Here is a 21,675-nt window from a genome sequence, read left to right as displayed (position 1 = left end):
ACTTGAAATTCAATGGACATTTGCAAACAGTATCAGTGTGTATACCACCTGATAAATTGTGTCATAAATGCTACGTCGGAAGGCAATATTTTGCTTTAAATGAAAACTTGAAACAAAAAAGGGGAAATTTCATAAACACAGTTAAATTATTTATGGTTTATGTAGATTTATCTCTTAAAATTATGTAACACATAACACAAGTATAGTAAGATAACAAAAGCATACAGTGGCATGGAATTTCATGTTTTCAATATTACACTTGCATTGCAGTTTGTCAACAACAATCAGAATACAAATTTTAAACATAAAATGAAGCACAAAACATAAACAATTTATGTTTTATATGACAAACATGGATTAATAACGCCTAACAAATCATGAAACAGTTGTACAGTCAAACCTGTATTAAGTGGCCACCTTTGGGAAAAGGTAAAAGTGGCTGCTTACTACAGGTGGCCACTTAGTCCAGGTTGGACTTTCCTGACACTTTGGCTTTGTTCAAACAGAGGCCGATTATATACCAGTATCAGTATCATTAAAGATAGTTGAATACTAAATATAAATGTAGAAAACAAACATTATTGCAAATTTACAAATAGAATGCAATAGATAAAAATTAATACATAGCAAAAACATAAAAAACAAGAGATGTTTGTCAAACATTATGCCCCCCTGAGCGCCATGTTGTCTGGATTATATGGACAATTGAATGAAATATGCATGGACCGAAATGACAGCTGATTTGTTGCTGTTTTAAGATTATGACCATTAAAGTGTGAGGATAAAGTGTGTTATGACCTTTGACTCTATGAACTCAAAATCCAGAGTCATCAGCTGGTCACCAGAAACCTAAATGTCAAGTTTGAGGGCCATGGGTGCAGGCATTGTCAAGTTATCACAAGACAAGTTTTTTTCGTTCAAGGTCACTGTGACCTTGACCTTTGACCCGATGACCCCTTAAATCATAAGGGGTCATCTACAAGTCAGATGCAACTCCAAGTCAAGTTTGAAGGCCATGGGTTCAGGCATTGTTGAGTTATCACTCGGACAACCTTTTACCATTCAAGATCACTGTGACCTTGACCTTTGGCTCTATGAATCCTAAAATCAATAAGGGTGATCTACTGGTCAGGCTTAACATTCATGTCAAGTTTAATGATCATAGGTTCAGGCATTGTTGAGATATCAGTGGGGGAAGATTTGTTAACTTTTTTGCGTTAAAGGTTACTGTGACATTGACCTTGGCCTGATGACCCCCAAAGTTGATAAGGGTCATCTACTGGGCAGGCCCAACCTTCATGTCAAGTTTGATGACCATAGGTCCAAGAATTGTCAAGTATGCTTTCAAGGTCACTGTGACCTTGACCTTTGACCCCTAAAATCAATAGGGGTCATCTACTGGTCAGGCCCAACCTCCATGTCAAGTTTGATGACCATAGGTCCAAGAATTGTCAAGTTTGCTTTCAAGGTCACTGTGACCTTGACCTTTGGCCTGATGACCCCCAAAAACAATAGGGGTCATCTACTAGTCAGGCCCAACCTCCATGTCAAGTTTGAGGGCCATGGGTGCAGGCATTGTTGAGTTATCACTCGGACAAGCTTTAAAATTATTTTACCATTAAAGGTCATTGTGACCTTGACCTTTGACCCCCAAAATCAATAGGGGTCATCTACTGGTCAGGCCCAACCTTCATGTGAAGTTTGATGACCATACGTCCAGGAATTGTTCAGTTATCACTCGGACAAGCTTTGGTCTACCGACCGACCGACCGACCGACATGCCTGTGCAAAGCAATATACCCCTCTTCTTCGAAGGGGGGCATAACTAAAATGAGTTCACACAACTACATGTACATTTTTAAGTTCAATGTTTAAAGTATTCCGTCATTTTCATTTGCGTCACTTCTGTCTCTAATTTAAAGTGCATTTACATTGAGAGGACATAATCATGCCAAGCATGTCACTCTGTGAATCAAAAGCCATGAATACACAAGTTAATGAATTCCTTAATTTTCTTTTAATGTTTGGATTTGAATTGTCAGCATAGGCAAGAAATTAATTTGAGTCCGTCCACAGTTCTTCTTGCAGTACCAACGTTTTCCTAAAATTTAATACACGTGACAGGTTCTTTTATCGTCAAACACTTCCAATTTGTTTTATTGTCAGCCATAATCAAAATTCGCGAAAAAGAATATCGCGAACAATGCAATGTAAATATCCGTTCGTAGAAGTATAAAGCCGTGCACTTTGAAAATTAATACGGAAGTGAATACACATTGTAACTCGTTTCACACCATCAAATAAAAGTGCAAACTGTAAATTCATAATTATTATAACCGCGTTCTTTGTCAGTATTTGACAATTAACTTCGTAATTATTAACGCCAATTATTTAAATATCTTTACTAAGTGTGTCAATTCTGATCGAACCATTCTAAGCTCTGGATCATTTCCATATAAAGATGAAAATATACTAAGAAGTGGTCTCCAGGTCCCACCCTACCCTAGGTTTTTTATGAACAAATAGTAGAGAAAATGTCAGACAAAGTGACATTTTTCAGAGTGAAAAATATGATATTAAAACACAATTTGAAGCCATATTGGAAACGCACATTCTACAGATTCTACAGAAATTCATTAAAATTTCTTGAACGAATTGTATGTTATGGCCAAATTAAAGTGACTTTTGACGTACCCTGAATAATAAAGAACTGGCAAGCAGAATAGTGCAAAAAGGTTTGTGTAATATTGTAAACATTTTTACAATATGGAATTTATCTACACTATACCACTACACTTGAATACAAAAACCAAATCAGTCAACCATAATTTGATTACATACATCAAATTCATTGGAATCTGAAATAACTGCAACAACCCCACCAGGAATTCTACCCTTGTGCTATACTAGAATAAAATGTGGCCTCACTCATAAAATCACACAAGAACTTAATAGAATATGTTTATTGCACATGATAAATAAATAGTTAACACAATAATACATCAGTCATTACAAACAACTTTGAAACACAATGAAAAGGAGGAAGTAATTTATTGTAGTTTGAGCGGAAATGTAATATTTTAACTATATTGTAAGCTTTAAAAAAATAACAGGACAAACCTCAGAGCAGATATGTATATACATACCATCAGATAGTTTTCATCTTTAATGGCACTTTTTTATTTCTTAGCTATACCTAAAAGGCAATAAAAGGGAAGTATCCTCGCTTTGGAATCTAGCTTGATAATATATATAATTGCTACCTTTTTGAAAATGTTCATGTGGTTTTTATTTCACTAAACACAAATTTCCATATATTAAATCCGTATACAGTCGAAACTCGATGGCTCGATATTCTAGGGACTGGCCAAAGTACTTCGAGCCTCGAGAATATCGAGCCAAGAATGTTTTTTTTTCATTTGTTACATAAAGTCTTATTTACCTCGTTTGTTATTGGCTACGCTATCTCCGCAAGAGAAGGAAGAGTATTTATTGGGCATAGTTACGCACCCTAAATTTCGTAATATGACTTATTCGATTATTAGAAAATATCATTTTATTAATAATAAAAATACATTTATGCGAAAACAAGCAATTGTAAACAGTGGGTAACACAAACATAGCTTAAAAGTTATATCAAAATGCATAGTAATTTAGGGATGGATAACAATAACTGTTAAACCATTTAAATTCGATAATAATTATAATACCAGTCAAGCAATTTTAATCGATTAGCGCCTTGTGCTAAATGAAGCCAATCAAACAAATCAAGTTGTGAGATTCTTAACTGAACTCGCGAAAATGTCATCGACCCAAGCAAACAAATCGAAGTGTGAAATTCTTGTTTTGGACCGCGAAAACGACTTCGCGCTTGGAGAAATATCGACCCTCAAGATATCGAGCCATCCGATCAAAATTTATATGAACAAAGAGTAAATAAAAATCGGTCCTTTTAATTTGGTTCGAGCCAACGAGGATATCGAGCCATGAGATATCGAGCCAACGAGTTTGGACTGTATTCTACATCAAAATATGTATGAATAATTTAAGCAGTTAATGAGCATTTAAGTGTCAAAAAAATGAGCTAAGCAAACACTGGGCCAGTATGTCATGGTGAAATATACTAGATAAACAGTTTCCAATCAATAACTTGTGAAAGATGGTTTGAGCCGTCAAACTTAAAATGCATACTGCCATGGTGATTAGATCATCCGACTTATTTTGGGGTCAAGGTCATTGTGACCTTCTAAAAAAAGCTATATATCCAGAACTCTTGACCCTCAGATTCTCAAACATTAATATTCCTGACCATGACCAGTAGATGACCTTTTTGATTTCTAGGTCAAGGTTGTGGCATTCAGATTGGTAATAAATTTGGTTTGACAACATTGGGTGCTCAGCTGAAAGATGACACAACCAATTTTGTGGAATTCTAGTTTACAGATGAACAATTAGTAAAAGCAACAATCACAACATCATATTAATTGATACAAATTTATACATGATAAATAATTGTTGAGTAGTGTCAGGACATGTTTATATCTATCCAATCATCATTTCACTTCGAGTTGCTATTGATTACACATGTACTTCAAATATTTTTATATTATATGAAACATTAATATTTACAAGTGTAAATACCCAATTGTCAACAAGTGTAAGTATTGAATTCAAAAACAACTCTATACGTCATTGGTTTTCCATAAAACACATTATTACCATACACCTGATACAAAAATATTCAACATGCAATTTATATCACTGACTCTGGATTTTATAAACTCAAGATATTTCCTCTGTTTACATCAGAAACTGGATAAAAATAAATAAACATTGTTAAAAATAACTACAAGTAATCAATAAAGGCTAAGAACATGAAAGCATACATACAATCATCCCTTAAAATCTTTATCTTTACCACAAGCAGTCCAATACTTAAAGAATAAAGTATGTGAAACTGAAACTGACTGAAACTTGGATTATACAGCCTTTTAGCCATAAACAAGGAAGATAACAATTAAGATAAAAAAGCTAGTTTCAATACTTTAGATATGGGTTTTGTAAAAAAGCACATTTAAAACTTGTTTTAATATTAACTTTAATTAAAATGTTAGCATCTTATTTAACAAATTGATGGTAACTTTATAAGGCACAGTCATAAACTAACGACAGTCGAAGTACTTTCGCACATAATTTTGGTCAACAAAAACAATGTTTATGACCTCATTCTGACCAACTTTAATATGTATTAAGGGGTAAATATGCTGATTTGTGCTGTGATATCTATAAGTACTTGATGGTAAATAATACACAGGGACTTTCATAACAATCATCGTATCATCTGACATCAGTTGTTTATTCATCACAGTCATAAAGAAAAGCCTAACCCTTCACAGTCTGAACTTATCTGAAAATTGTTTTTGTCAGACTTGTTTATGTGTTTAAATGTCTCAGTAGGTTTTCATTTAGAAAAACAGTTCCTCTTGTGTGACTGCCCCTTAAAAACGACTTATTTGTACTCCTAATATAAACCATGCATAAGTACTTAGTCCTGGGTAATGATGAAACAATGTAAATTTGTAGTACTCACATGATTATCCAGAAAAATCTACATAATTAGTAAATCTATGAGGTCTTGCAATAAATCTAACAAATTTGTGGCATTTGCAATACATGTGTAAAAATTAGGGATGGCAACGAGTACCTGAGTATTTAAGTACTCGATCGAACGTCCGAGTACTCGAGTACCAAATCACTACTCGAGTACTCGGGAAAAAAAAATCTATAAAAAAATCACCAAATACACAATTTACAGACAAAATATCAGATCTGGTTAGTTGCCAAGAGGACAATTTACGGTCCCTCTAATCCCCGCTGTGTACACAATTGACCTCAATCAATGGGTTGACAGTTGTTGTGATAGTTGCAAACTGTGAACAAAGGACCCCTATTTCAAATTAGCACTGATATCAATTAGCGAAGTTTTGATAGCGGTACTTTCACCTACACAATTCTATTGTATACCAATTAGAGACCTTTCACCAAACAATGGACGTTAACGAGCGAAAGAGTATTGAGAATTGATTTCTTAATGGGCGTATTTTAACTATTTTTGCAATGATTATCACAATTGATTGGTTGATATTTTAAATCACGAATTAAGAATATTAATGATGTAAACAACAATTACACAGTACGAAAAACTTTCATTTAAAAAAAATTAAGTTGTAGAGTAAACAACTGAACTTCGTATTGAATTTCGTTCACTATTTTTATGTATGCTATTAATTTTCGTTCATTGTATTGCTGATTGTTGTTCATTTCTGCAGTGCAAACTTGTATAAAATGAAACAAATGAAAAGCCTGAAACAACATGTGTTTTCTTTTTATATCATTTTTTGTTAAAATACGTAATGAAAGTTTACTTTAAAGGTGAAAATGACCAATAATACGACCAACGCACAATATACGCCATGAACGATACATGTATACACAATCTTGTCTTTGCAACACATAATCAATTTTTCCGAGTAATCGAGTACCCGAGTACTAATTTTACTACTCGTTGCCATCCCTAGTAAAAATGAATATTTAAATTAAGGGCTATGACTATGATTTTGATAAGGTTAACTTACATTTTGATAAGGTTAACTGATATCAAAATAAAGTGTTTCCTATTTACTAAATCTAGAGCTCGTACCTAAGAACAGGCCAGGACAACTTATAGCTACTAATGGTTAAACCTGGGACCCCTTTGATACAACTTTACCACTACACCATCTAAATTAGGTCAAAGGCAACGCTACAACAGGAGCAAGCAATAAGCTGACTGTATCATGCTCTGGTTTTGGCCTGACATCAGCAATGCATTCAGTAGGGCTAGCGTTAACCAAACATTATCAGACTGTTTTGTTTTGTATGCCTGTTGCAATGCAGCCCATTCACTGCAAGCGGAGAACCCAACAGCAAACGTTTGCTGCAAACACATTTACTGAACGCATGGCAGTACTGGTATCCCTTTACAGAGGCTAAGAGGAAGTTCAACTGGTAGGGCTCAAGCTCAGAAACCCATGGGTGACACCTATACCACTACACCATTCCACCCAGTGACCGTGTTTTCTGGTTTAATGTGCAAGAGCAACACTGTAAAAACCAGCTTCCCAGCTTTTTGGAAAGGTTAACAAGTTTTACGACCAGTACGTGCGGACTTTGTCCTCAATTTTCCTGCGGCACATTGGGCACTCGTGCAGGGAGGTGGAACAGTCTAGGCATGTGGCCAGATGTCCGCACGGCAGAAACGTGATGCATACCTGGAGGTTTAAAATGGACATGTAATTATTATCACTAATCAAGAAAAGTAACCATTGTCATAGGATTGCATGTACAAACAACAACAAAAGACAAGTTGCATAACAATACCAACCTCCTTGTCCATACATATTTTGCACAGCTGTTGGTCCTTTAACTTCTTGTTTTCTTCCAACACAGATTCTAACTCTGTAACAAGGTAATTCATAGTTAACACTCAAGTTTATTTATAATCCCAAACAAACAATCTGTTGGTAATGACCAACCTGCCAACCAAGTTTGAGGTCCCTGGCCACAAACCTTCAGTTATTGATAGGAAATGATTTTAAGCTTATGGTCACCACAAACCTGACCTTTGACCTACTGACCTCAAAATCAAAAAGGTTCATTTTCTGGTCATAATAAACCTGCCTACCAACATTGAGGTCACTGTGTCTAAGCGTCCGAAAGTTATCGATTGCAAACCCCTTGGACGGACAGGAAGACAGTCTGATTACTAAAGTCTGCCCTTCGGGTCATATTAATATGATCAACACTAAAATTAGTGAGACAAATCATGTTTGTATTCTGTCCTTTTATTTAAAATGTTATGGTTTATAACATTATTGCTTCAAATAGAATATATAACAAAGATTAATAAATGTTTATGTATACAGTCCAAACTCGCTATGACGACATCGGATATCTTGATTTTCCGGTTGTGTCAAACTTTTTCCCCAGTCCCGTATTTATTCCTTCTTATTCTATAGAATATTTCTGCTTATGTCGATTTTTCTATCGTGATTTTTTTCGCTATGTCGAACCCCTATTTCAGTCTCTGTGGTTGAATTTCACACATTTTATTTGTAGGTGTGAAAAAATTCATGACAGTTTGCGACATGTTACTAAATTACCTTGCGTGTCAAAATAAACTGTCATAATTGGAGGATAATAGGTAAGTGTGAATGATTTAAGTAGTTTGTTTATGTTTTTGATTAAAAGAGACATTTATTGCTCCAGCTCGTGTTAATTGTTCTTGAAACGCACAAGGATGCCGATGACATCATGGGGAAATTCGACAACAGTTACGTTACAAAGAAATTTCTCTACACTGCATGTAGAAAACAAGCGGGCATAAAAGCCTTTTTCAAACCAATTTAAATGTATTTTTTTAATTTTGCTATATATATTGCTGTGTATAATTATGACGAATCACAAATGTTTTATTTTATCAAAGTTATTGTCATATGTGCTACCTATATCGTTTTTTACCATGTACAAATGTATGTGATTGATTTATATCTGTGTTTGTGTAATCAATAAACGTGCATTAAATAAATTTGACATAAATAATTCATTTTATTTTTAAATAATAAGTTTGCTGTTTTCACGACGGCATTATATAACACCATTCAATTGCGGATGTTAACATCGGACATAAATTGGGCTTCGGATGTGTCGCATGTTCGTTATCTTGACTTTTTTTCCTAGGTCCTGACAAAGTCGACAACAGATTTCATCTGTATGTATATGAAACAAATATAAAAAGCACACTGGTGCAAACACCATCGCTTGTCTAGCATTCAGTCCAACAAGGGGCAAAACTCAATAGTTATAGAAGTCAGAGGCTGAGAGTTATGGCCCTTGCTATAAATGTATGTATCGTCTCTGACAGCATGTGTACTAAGTTTTATTTGAATACCTTGGAACGTGTTTGGAGTTATGGCTAATGTTAAGGTTTTTGCTATACAGTGACAATGCCCACACTAAGATAATACCCTGACATATTTTTATAGACAAGCTAAAAAATTATAACAACTGATTGTAGACAGAGGCAAGTAAATTAACAAAGACATTTACATTTCAAATTTACATTGATTACAGAAAGGCAATGCCTGGTCATTGACAATCACCTGTGATAACAGAATTGAGCCACACTTAATTGTCAGTGACTCTATAAATCATAAAACTTTACTTACTTACATCGGATATGATATAGTATGACACCTGTGTACATGTATATCATTAATAAATATAAGCTCCTTTTCTCACCAAGAGATCCACTGGAGCAAGAACTTTCAGGTCGAACAATCGAATTCAGGCTCCTGTTGTGCAGCATCCTATTATCAGAGCTGGGTGGGTTTTCCTCAATTTCTCCCATCTCCACATCTTCTGAAGCCTGGGCAACGACACCATGGCTCTCTGACATCATAACACTTGGCTCAGGTAGACTGCTGCTGCTGCTGATGATGGAATTGTTGTCCTGCCTGTTGGTGTTCTGCAGGGCCTGCTGTCTCTCATACCTGGTCCGCTGTATGGCTTCTATCAGCTTGGGGGCATTCACCAGCACATTCTCACCTATCCAACATTCACACATTAGAGCTGCAATAATGGGTTTTGTTCGAAATAATTATTATCATATTCAAAACTCGTGTAATTCTGTACTTTGTTGTATATCTACTTACTATAAGGCATCATCTGTTTGTGCAGAACTTTTGCAGTTGGGTAAGTCAATTTTTAATCATTCTGAATTTTGCAAAACATAAAATATTTATGATGTGGTGAATCATAAACTATACATCATGTTATTTTTAAGATGACTCACCGTGTCTTCGGTAGACCTCCTCAACCTGCTCGCGGGTGAATCCCTGGTGCAGCACGGCCAACACATGTGGGTTCTGCAGCAGACTGTCATTACCAGACACTACCTCACCGGTCTAAAGAAAGGCAAAAAGGAGTATGCGAGATGTAGTATGAACATGTAGTAGGGTACGCACATATATCTACAGAAGAATGTACATGTATGTATGAATTTACATTTACATCTAGATCTTGACAGACATACATACTGTTATGTGCTACCATAGTGGATTTTAGCTGCTGAGTTCCAGGATACAATTTATTTTGTTTTAGTGACATTTAAAATAGGTTGTATCATATTACATGTACCTCTAGTTTGGGTGGCCTGTACATAATTAAATTTACATGTATCCTAACATTTATACAATTGTTATTTCTAGAATTTCAACAATAAAGAAGGTACAGCAGGTCAACATATGAGAACATCCATAACCAATTTTAGTACATGTACTAACTAACCATCAATGCTCAATCCATATCACATTGTTTTTGAATTTACGAAAATTATTACAAATATTTCACTTTTTTAAATCATAGGGCTCTGCAAGCCAAAACATCTTTAACAAGAGCTTTCAGTGAATGTGATAAATAGTCCACCCCCCATAGCCACCCTCATGGGAAATTGCAGTGAAATATCAAGATATCCCACCTAAAATGGACAATGCAATGGCTAGTTTTACTGAATTCCATCCAGTAGCTTTGAAGTTATGCTCCGGACAAGAAAAAGTAACAAAGGGCAATAACTCTGTAATTAGCCAAAATAGAGTTATGGTTCTTGTACACTGTGCTTTATCATTGTATGAAGTTGGATGAACTTGTATGAAGTTTTATAGATTCTATCTGGTAGTTTTCAAATTATGCTCCGGACAAGAAAAAGTAACAAAGGGCAACAAGAATATCGCTGGAAGCAATGGATGCTGCTCGTATCCCCATTTTCTATGAAAATACAGAAACTGTATTACAATGTCTGATAGAAGGTAAATTGCTGTAGCATTACTATTCACAAATTTAAAAAGCTCATGAGCAAGGTTGAGAATTAAATCTTCAGGTATATTTCAAGAAATGAAATAAAAAAAGCAGCAATTGAAATTCACAAATATCCTAGATTCGGGAAGTTTCAGGGGAGATAACTAAAAACAATGTAGGGCATGATTATGGTTCTTTGGTTATGCACTTCCTATTGTTGCCATCTATCTGCATTTAAAGTTTCATTTCAATCCATTAAGTATTTTCCAACAGATGGCCTGGACAAGAAGCCAATTTTGAAAAAAAATCAGGTAAAGGGGAGATAACTAAAAAAATATATAAAGTAACAAGAAACATGTTTGCTTTCAGAATAATACATTATTGATCACATCAGCAACAAATATATATAATCAAACCAAGTTTTATTTCAATCCCATCAATAGTTTTGAAGTAATGTCCTGGACAAGAATGTGACGGACCGATGGAAGGCCAAGCGGCAACTATATGCTTTCCCTTTGGAGTGAAAAATAACTCTGAAATTAGCTAAAAAAGAGTTCTTGTACACTGCACTTCCTCTTATTATATTCTATCATTGTATGAAGTTTATTAAATTCCATCCGGTGATTTTCAAGTAAGGGAGTGAGAGTCAATATGTCTTGTATGAACACTGTATTTGCCATACATTCATAATGATCATGTAGAGTAGCAGAAACAATGAGGTATTTATCTGGCATTTCAAATCTGGGGAATTCAGTTATTGATTTTGGGTCAGGTTGTTCTAAATTATAAATTGTGTGTCTGAGTTTAACATTACCTGTATAGCAGAATGTCAACAATCAGATTACCGGTAGTTAAAAGCAGAATATTAGGATAACAACATTACAAAAGTAATGCTGATTTAGACTTTATCACAGATTATTAACAGATTGCCGATCAATGTTCAACTGCAGCCAAATGTATTAAACAATGATAAGTTGTCCACAGGTAATCTTTTGGCTAGTTTCACTTTCAAAATAAGTGGATTTGTCATTAGTAATGCACCAGTCAATGGTGACCATGGCCTTCCAGGTCCGGGGGTATACAGGGGATAGCCGGGGAAATGGGCCGTGTTTTTACCTTTCAGTGAATGCGGTGGTTTTGTCTTCACGCAAAATATAGCGGGGAATAGGCCTAACATAAGGTCCCTTGGGTGTGGGGGCATTTGGCTGGGATTTTACCATCAGTTCATCCCCGCAGGGCGGGGATTTTAGCCGGGGTTGGCTGGACAGAAAGTCAAAGTCCCCGCTATTCCCCAGACCTGGGGGGGCCGTGGTTACAATTGACTGGTGCATAATTATCTGGGATTAATATTAACCAATGAATTGACCAAGCCAAAGAATTAACCAGTGTTAAAAAATTGGCTGCAAATAGATATATATAAACAAATTGGTACATTTTCATAATAAAACAGGTTTAGTTAGTTATTTCCAATATTCAGTTACAAATTAAGCATTAACGTTTCTTCCTTTAATATGCTCATTATAATATATAACCTATCAAGCAAATTCAGTACCAAGATGTGCAATCTTTTGTTGATCATTATGAATTAAAAACTTTATGAGGTCATCCCAGTAAAGTTCTGTGCTATGCAAACATACCTAGGTAATTCAAATAGTCTAAATATCAACAATCAATTTCTAAATGAAAAGTACCATTAATGATCATGTTTTGGTGCTTTTCCATATTTTGTACAAACATCAATCCATTGTATTTGTTAAACAAAGCTGCGACAAATAAAACTTACACCTGGGTGATTTAACTTTCGCCCAAATTGCCACATAAATACACAAAGGGTGGAGCTAGTTGGTAAAATAAGTGCGCTGGCTCCATTTCTGTAGATCACCAAAATGAGCTCTAACATAAACATGGTGGCCATATTTTTAAAATCATTACTTTTGTTTTATTTGCATTCAGACCCAGTCCTGAAGTATTACAATTCAATAACAGTCCACTTTGATTGTATAATTTGGGATCATTTGCAAAAACTACCGCGTCACCAGAGAATAATAGTTTATATATTGTCATGTCATCAATTTGTACAATACCATTTAAATTACTATTTATATTATTTAAAAGAAGAGAAACAAAGTTCAACAAAATCCCCCTGTTAGATACCTATATTTGGTAATTTTCGGGGAAAAATACCATTGAATTAAAAGATGATACTGAAAAGAACCCATATGGAAAAGTTGAAAAAGTCTACATAGTTCCTTTAAGAAGAAGAGACACAAAATGCTATAAATCCCCCTGTTTAAAACCTTATGTTCCAATTTATTAAGAGGAGTTTCGGTAATTAATGTAAGAATTAAAAACAGAATATGCTGCTTTTTCCAAAACAAATTGCAAATATTCAAATAGACATCTGACATTGCCTTTCTGTAATAGACATTTTAATTTGGAATACCAGCTATAGGATTTTGAGGGAGGAGGCATTTAGCAATCTATGAAAAATAGACGACTGTACCAAGTCCCCTAGACCAAAAAATTATGCTCTACGAAAATAAATGTTGTATTCATTGTCACAAAGTCATCAATTCTACATCATAGGGAGCTACAGTAAATGGGGTAAAACCTATATTGTCATTAGCCCACAAATGCAAGTGCAAACACCAAACTTTATGAGACTTCTACATATATAACTCAAAGATTGACTTATTATCTGCATTAAACCCTCAGCGTGTACATCTGTTTAATAATGGAAACTGGCAACAAATGTGAAATTAACATGCATTGTTCCCACTCTATGAATTTCTTAAAGTTTACAATAATTTAGATCCTCGTATCAGTATTAATAGAATTGTTTGACTTGTTTGTTGTACCAACCCTAAATTCTGGTGAAGAAATGTCGGGTTACCATGAATGATCAGATGTCGTAATTGTACACGTAAACAGACAAAAAAGAACTAAATTATCAAGTACTGGATCAGATAAATAACTTTAAACGAGACCTCTATATTATTTAAAACGTATTCTATGCTAAACAAGAGCCGTCGTAAGACAGCGCGCTCGACTACGCCGCTTTGACTTAGAATACAATAACGATGTAATAATACCAAGTTTGGTCTCTTTATGTCAAACCTAACTAAAATTATTTGATACATAAGGTGACTTTGATGCTGCCCTCCCACCAGCCCGCCCAAACAATGACGCAAGTCATTCAAATAACTTGATTTCCCATTATGAAAATGTGGTTAAGAATATACAAATATGCCTTTCAAAGGGAAATTATTTTTTTTTTAAATCAAGGCCATAACTTGTATTTAGGCTTAAAACGGAGTTATGTTTCTTGTTGTAAGATGGTCGTAAATAATTTTGAATTTTATTAAGTGCATTTAATGAACGGTATAGTTTTTTTTTATTAAAATCCCAACTTGCCCTTAACTTTTACTTGCCTTAAACTTTAACCTAAGTCAATCAGGGGCCATAACTTGTATTAAGGATATGGAGTTATGTAACCTCATTGGGTGATGGTCCTGAACAATTGTGTGAAGTATTAAGTCAATTGAATGAAGGGTATAGAAGTTATTAAACAATATCCCAACCTGCCCTAAGGTTAAAGTTCCATAGTCAATCAGGGCCATAATTTGTATAAAAGATAATATGGAGTTATCTAACCTCATTATGTGATGGCTCTGAACATCTGTGTGAAGTATTAAGTCAATTGAATGAATGGTATTGGAGTTTTAAGTGAAAATCCCAACTTGCCCTAAAACTTTAACCTGCCCTAAAACTTTAACCTAAGTCAATCAGGGGCCATAACTTGTATTTAGGATAATATGGAGTTATGTAACCTCATTGTGGGATGGTCCTGAACAATTGTGTGAAGTATTAAGTCAATTAAACAAAGGATATAGAAGTTATTAATAAATATTCCAACTTGCCCTAAAACTTTAACCCAAGTTCCATAGTCAATCAGGGGCCATAACCTGTGTAAAGAATAATATGGAGTTATCTAACCTCATCATGTGATGGCCCTGAATAACTGTGTGAAGTATTAAGTCAATTGAATGTAACGTATTGGACTTATAAGTGAAAATCCCTACTTGCCCTAAAACTTTAACCGGACGCCGACGCTGGGGCGAGTAGTATAGCCCACCTATTCTTCGAATAGTCGAGCTAAAAATAACAATGATAATGGACTAAAACAAATCCTTAAAGGACACGGGCTAGGCTTTTTTGGTTGAATCAGTTTAATATGCTATTTGATCTAAATTAAGTGTTATAAAACAGCAATTACTGGATAATTATTATGAAAGGTGGCATTCATCCATTCCATTAATAACTGTGGACGCCTTAAAACGTATTGTCTACAGTATTCAAACATACATTTAACATAGAAAACTACCTGTAACATTTTAAGACTCAAAGTTTAATAATTTGGACATCATCTCATGATTTACATATGGAACATGGTCAATAATGAAATTATCTTTTTATCAAGACCTCAGAGATTTTAAAAGTAACAACTGTAATTAAAGATTGATTGAAAAGTGAATACCTCTTTTTATTGATATGCCCAAGATATCACGACTAGTCCCTTTAGAGCCATACATATGAAAAAATATTATTACATATGGCCAACAAAGCTAAGATTTGTCAAACTATAACTATAATGGTTGCTTGTTTGTATAACTATGTAAACTTAGAACCGCATCTAATGAAGTTGGCCGGAGATGGCCGAGTAGCTACGATTCAGACCGCATCTAATGAAGTTGGCCGGAGATGGCCGAGTAGCTACGATTCAGACCGCATCTAATGAAGTTGACCGGAGATGGCCGAGTAGCTACGATTCAGACCGCATCTAATGAAGTTGGCCGGAGATGGCCGAGTAGCTACGATTCAGACCGCATCTAATGAAGTTGGCCGGAGATGGCCGAGTAGCTACGATTCAGACCGCATCTAATGAAGTTGGCCGGAGATGGCCGAGTAGCTACGATTCAGACCGCATCTAATGAAGTTGGCCGGAGATGGCCGAGTAGCTACGATTCAGACCGCATCTAATGAAGTTGGCCGGAGATGGCCGAGTAGCTACGATTCAGCATAACGGCATCACTGTTTGTTTTTAAGACAAAATTACGGATTGTTTCTATTACCATGGACCTGTTTATAGGTCTGTGATATTATTAACAATTCATTACATATTGAAGATTTATCCATTTTTTATTTTTTTTTAGAAAATTTACTACACTGGACCTAAATTTCTCAAACATAAACTGAAAATTATATAAACTAGCTGTTGTTGATGATGTTGTTGATCCTAAAAATATCATTTCTGACACTCTTGAGACAAAACAACATAACTTCAATACCTTTAATCATTCTGATTAAACAGAGTATTGACCATGATGGCCATTGTGATAACCATGATATCTACTTAGATGTACAAATAATTTACTTAAACCATAAAAGGTACTATATATAAATATATATATATATATATATATATATATATATATATATATATATATATATATATATATATATATATTGAAATAAAACTTGGCCCATAACTTCTCAGAGTAATTACGCACATGTTTAGCCTGCCATTAATATTATTGAGTAAGAAATGTGTGTAAAACCTCAACCTCAGCAATACACTTTTGATATTTAAATAAAACAATATGCACGTGTTAAGTTCTTACTGCTTTCTCATTCACTCCTCATGATCTTGTTAACAATTGATCACTGTTTATCATTTTTAAATGTTTTTAACTTACTGTACATATAAATGTACAGAAAACAATACATAAAATATAACAAATCAGAATGTTGAAATAGGTCATAACACAATGCATATATCCAGTCTAGCAGCTCTACTCTTGTTTTACAAACACTTGGCATTCACCTCTGGCATACTTTGTACAGGTTTATTTCTCAAGGTGTAGAAGGAATTCCATTGATTATAATAAATATGTGAAATCTTTCAGACACTAAATTCTTTTTCAGTTTGGAATCATATTTTATATGAAAGGGTTGTGGTTATTGATATTGGACATGAATCAAATTCTTGATAAAAGTTAAATTAACATAACTGTACAATTACTTAATATACATCATATAAAATAAATGTATATTATTTTATTTCGGGTGGTTGGGCAATTCTCAAATATATAAGACCAATCAAAAATTCTTCAGCATATTCATAGGTTAAAATAGCAAACAATTTCACACACATGGGTACCGGTGAACTTGAATGATTACTTCCAAAGTTTCTACATCATTTTGTCAATTATCCTGACCTTATATTTGTTTTGCAGCATATTCTTACACCCTACATAACATGTTGAAAGTTAAAAGTACTTATTTAAAGGGGAAATATCCCAGATGTTATAAGACATTAGGGCCATGTCATGGAATAGCTATTTTTCATCCATCACTGACACAATATTTGAGGCCCTCATACTGGATGAATCCAGATACATTTATATTGAACAATGGACTAAGCTTATTGCCAATCACTTTCGAACAAGTCAATCAAGAAATATATTCTATCAGGGCCTCAGAAAGTGTGCCACACTATGATCATGGAACTTGTGTAATTTACAGGGAAAACTATGCATAGATATAGAAGAAAAAACTTGCAAGGGGAACTTCGTAAATTTAACATTAAATGCAGAATTATGACTGACCTGTTCCCCTCTGACTGTGTTGATGAAGGCGACACCCTTCTTGTTGTGGACATAGCCACATTGCGGGAACCACTTGGCATGCTCCACCCAAGGATTATCCTCCGGTTCCCAGTCATACAGCTCTCCCCCGCACCAGTAACACTTGCAACGGTCACCTTCACCTGAATATGAGAGGTTCAAAGTGGATTTTTTATTCTTTAAACAAAGGAGCTTTACTTACTGTTACTATTAATCTCAGTTTTATGAACACCTGGTTAGTTTGTGCACATGCTCCAATTTAAAATGTTGTAGCTTCAGACATCAGGTAAAGAAAATCATATTAAAGATCATACAAAGATATATTATTAAAATATGTTGGCAAAACTGTACAGATTTTCCAAACTTCATACAGGTGATCCCTTGAACCACAGACCCAGGGCATAATTGAAGGAATGTGGAAATAAACAACTAGAAGATGCTACATACCTGCTGATTACCGACTACCAATCCTATTGGCCTTGCAGCAAAATTCAATTTATTGCCTAAGAAATAAATTTATTTATGATACTTTCAAGGGATCTAACTCATCACTCAGTAAATTATAAGTACCGAATTTCCAATTTTGATAGTATTATTTAAACGTCTCGTCTTGCTGATCTCACAACGTAATAATTTCACAGATAATTTATGCAAAACCGGACTACGCAGTATTTTCACAAGCCTTTAATTTCAAGTTAATTAAGGATTGAAGGTATTAAGTGATTGTTTTTTGATGGATTTCAATTGATACATTGATTTATCTACGGATATAAGAGTTTGGGCAGTATTGTCCCGCTACGAACATATTTCTTCAATTCTTTGTGTGTTTACGTAACAGAAACTTCGAATGTGAACAAAGACAATGGATGTTTTGATTTTGGGCGATTCCCACGTGAGAAGACTTCATCGTTTACTCCTCGAGGATGACAGCTCGGTGGCAGACGCTTTTCGTTTGTCTCATGGTCAGTCCATTGGCCTATTTGGACTCAGTGGTGGTCGCTACACTAACAGTCGTGTTATCTGCTCCTTTGAAAGGAAGTTATCGTTATATTCACCGAGCTTTGTTATCATGATGATTGGGGGAAACGACATTGACTGTGCGAATGGCTTATTGGATCCCCATTTATTAGTGTTGCGCATGGAAGCCCTGATGTCGCTATGGGCAACCCGCTTTCACATCCGAGGGATTTTTATTCTTCAGCTACTTCCGCGACGAACCACAAGGAACATTCGTGTCGTGGAAACGAGGCGGTGGTCTTCTTTAATCGTGCCCTGAAAGCTGAATGTGGACGACAGGACAGTATTCACTACTGGAAAGTGCGACGTCTCTCGGACCCCTCCAAGACTCTTCCTGGATGGTGTACATCTGAATGCCAGAGGACTCAATATTTTGTTCCACAGCATTCGGGGGGCTGTCATTCGGTGTTGGCCACTACATTAACTTTGTCATTTACTCGGCTCCTGCCGAATGTGACCACATACATAGAGACTTTATCATTTTATTTCATTCCCATTGCGCATGTCTACATTGGTTTTTGTTTTGTTTTGTTTTCTTAAGTTTCCGCTATTTTTCTAGCTTATGGTACTTATACCACAATTCCTAATTTCATGCGCATCCTGCACATTAATTTAAAACCGATTAACGTCAAATAATTTAATTTTTGTTTCATTGCTATAACATTCACAATTGACTGTCTTTATTCCCTTACAATTTTAGCATCTACCGGTTCGGCTTTCCTCCAAATGTCATGCTATTTGTAGGATCTGTTTAGAGTGGATATGTGTATATATATTTTCATACATATGGTTGTATATTTATATATATATATACGTGTATGTGTGTTTATTTATGTAGGTATATATGTGTATCTAACTCCAAGTTTATATATTAGGCTCCCGATTCTGGAGTTCAGCTTGATTTTTGCTCTATGGGCTATTGGGGCCGATTGTTGATTATAACTCTATTGTAGAGTATGGCTATTAGGGCAGTTGTTTGATTTTTACTCTATTGTAGAGTATGGCTATTGGGGCCGATTGTTGATTTTTACTCTATTGGGGATACGGCTATTGGGGCCGATTGTTGATTTTTACTCTATTGTAGAGTCTGGCTATTGGGGCCCGATTGTTGAATTTTACTCTATTGTAAAGTATGGCTACTGGGGCCGATTGTTGATTTTTACTCTATTGTAGAGTGTGGCTATTGGGGCCCGATTGTTGAATTTTACTCTATTGTAAAGTATGGCTACTGGGGCCGTTTGTTGATTTTTACTCTATTGTAGAGTATGGCTATTGGGGCCGATTGTTGATTTTTACTCTATTGTAAAGTATGGCTACTGGGGCCGACTGTTGATTTTTACTCTATTGTAGAGTCTGGCTATTGGGGCCCGATTGTTGAATTTTACTCTATTGTAAAGTATGGCTACTGGGGCCGATTGTTGATTTTTACTCTATTGTAGAGTATGGCTATTGGGGCCGATTGTTGATTTTTACTCTATTGTAGAGTATGGCTATTGGAGCCAATTGTTGATTTTTACTCTATTGTAGAGTGTGGCTATTGGGGCCGAATTTTGATTTTACTCTATTGTAGAGTGTGGCTATTGGGGCCGATTGTTGATTTTTACTCTATTAGGGAGTATGGCTATTGGGGCCGATTGTTGATTTTTACTCTATTGTAGAATATGGCTATTGAGGCCGATTGTTGATTTTTACTTTATTGTAGAGTGTGGCTATTGGGGCCGAATTTTGATTTTACTCTATTGTAGAGTGTGGGTATTGGGGCCGATTGTTGATTTTTACTCTATTAGGGAGTATGGCTATTGGGGCCGATTGTTGTTTTTACTCTATTGTAGAGTTTGGCTATTGGGGCCGATTGTTGTGGAGATGGGCGTCATCAAGCCGCCAGCATTGACAACTCCAACCGTCCCTATGCCCTCAGATCCAGACACTCTACATCGGTTGCGGACTTCAGCCGGTGCCCATGCTACAGCTAACAATCCAGACATAACACCCCTTGATGCAACAAACTCAATTCCGGCTCCCCCCACGCTCGCCACTTCTTCTGGCGCTCAAGGTATTTCGCTTACTGCGGGAGTGGACCTGAAGTTGAAGGCCAAGATATGGGGCGAGCAGTTCATTTCATTTCGGGCATTAATTTCCTCAAAGGAATCTGGTCAACCCTCAATACGCCAATCCAGCGAGGGAATTATCTCCTTTCATAAAGCTGACCAGGAAGAGATCAAATCAATGGAAGCCTGGCAGAAGGCCTTCGCCATTTTCGTGGCGGTGTATACAGAAAAGAACACTGGATGCATAGCTTCCTTAATGAAGTACTCATCTATCATACAAGACCTGGCCAGACAAGTCGGCCCTTATGTTGCTTTACAGTATGACGTACGCTTTAGAAAAGCTCGCGAAGACAACCCAGTTTGACATTCATGGGACCTTCCAAATTCGAAACTTTATAATAAGGCGTTAGCTGAAGGACTGTGTTATCGTTTTCAATCCTCACCATCTCAAGGTTCCTTTCGTGGCCGGGTGGGCGGCCAACAATGTTACCAGTTCAACAACGCCACGTGCAGTAGATTACGATGTCGGTACGCGCACACCTGTCAAGTTTGTAGGGGACCACATCCCAAACGCATGTGTGCTAAACACAAACATGGAGCCTCCAGTTCGCATCAAGAACCAGCTTCTAAGCCGTCAGCGCCTAACCCAAACTGACCAAAAGCATTCAACAAACAAGAGATGTTTGTCAAACATTATGCCCCCCCTGAGCGCCATGTTGTCAGGATTATATGGACAATTGAATGAAATATGCATGGACCGAAATGACAGCTGATTTGTTGCCGTTAAGGCAATTTTAAGATTATGACCATTAAAGTGTGAGGATAGAGTGTGTTATGACCATGACCTTTTACTCTATGAACTCAAAATCCAGAGTCATCAGCTGGTCACCAGAAACCTAAATGTCAAGTTCGAGGGCCATGGGTGCAGGCATTGTCAAGTTATCACACAGACAAGTCTTTTTCGTTCAAGGTCACTGTGACCTTGACCTTTGACCCAATGACCCCTTAAATCATAAGGGGTCATCTACAAG

General features: G+C 35.9%; 2 protein-coding genes across 3 annotated transcripts in view; one reads left to right on the top strand and one right to left on the bottom strand.

Moving 5' to 3' along the window:
• Positions 1–160: 160 nt before the first annotated feature.
• LOC128237226 (putative inhibitor of apoptosis) overlaps positions 161–21,675 on the bottom strand; it is a 42,546-nt gene continuing 21,031 nt past the window's right edge. Inside the window, exons 3-7 of one of the 2 annotated variants that reach the window (XM_052952574.1) lie at positions 17,562–17,722; positions 9,893–10,004; positions 9,340–9,669; positions 7,424–7,497; positions 161–7,310 (exon numbers count right to left, since the gene is read on the bottom strand). In XM_052952574.1, the coding sequence (XP_052808534.1) occupies positions 7,188–7,310; positions 7,424–7,497; positions 9,340–9,669; positions 9,893–10,004; positions 17,562–17,722 (800 nt within the window). In that variant the 3' untranslated portion in view covers positions 161–7,187. The remainder of the gene's footprint in view (positions 7,311–7,423; positions 7,498–9,339; positions 9,670–9,892; positions 10,005–17,561; positions 17,723–21,675) is intronic. The other variant, XM_052952575.1, reaches the window with a different exon arrangement.
• LOC128237227 (uncharacterized) lies at positions 17,753–21,473 on the top strand. The gene has a single exon (XM_052952576.1). The coding sequence runs from the start codon at positions 20,460–20,462 to the stop codon at positions 21,006–21,008; it is 549 nt and encodes a 182-aa protein (XP_052808536.1). The 5' UTR covers positions 17,753–20,459; the 3' UTR covers positions 21,009–21,473.

This window comes from Mya arenaria, chromosome 6, assembly GCF_026914265.1.
Source record: "Mya arenaria isolate MELC-2E11 chromosome 6, ASM2691426v1".
Classification (NCBI taxonomy): Eukaryota; Metazoa; Mollusca; class Bivalvia; order Myida; family Myidae; genus Mya; species Mya arenaria.
This window is presented reverse-complemented; position numbering and strand designations above follow the sequence as displayed.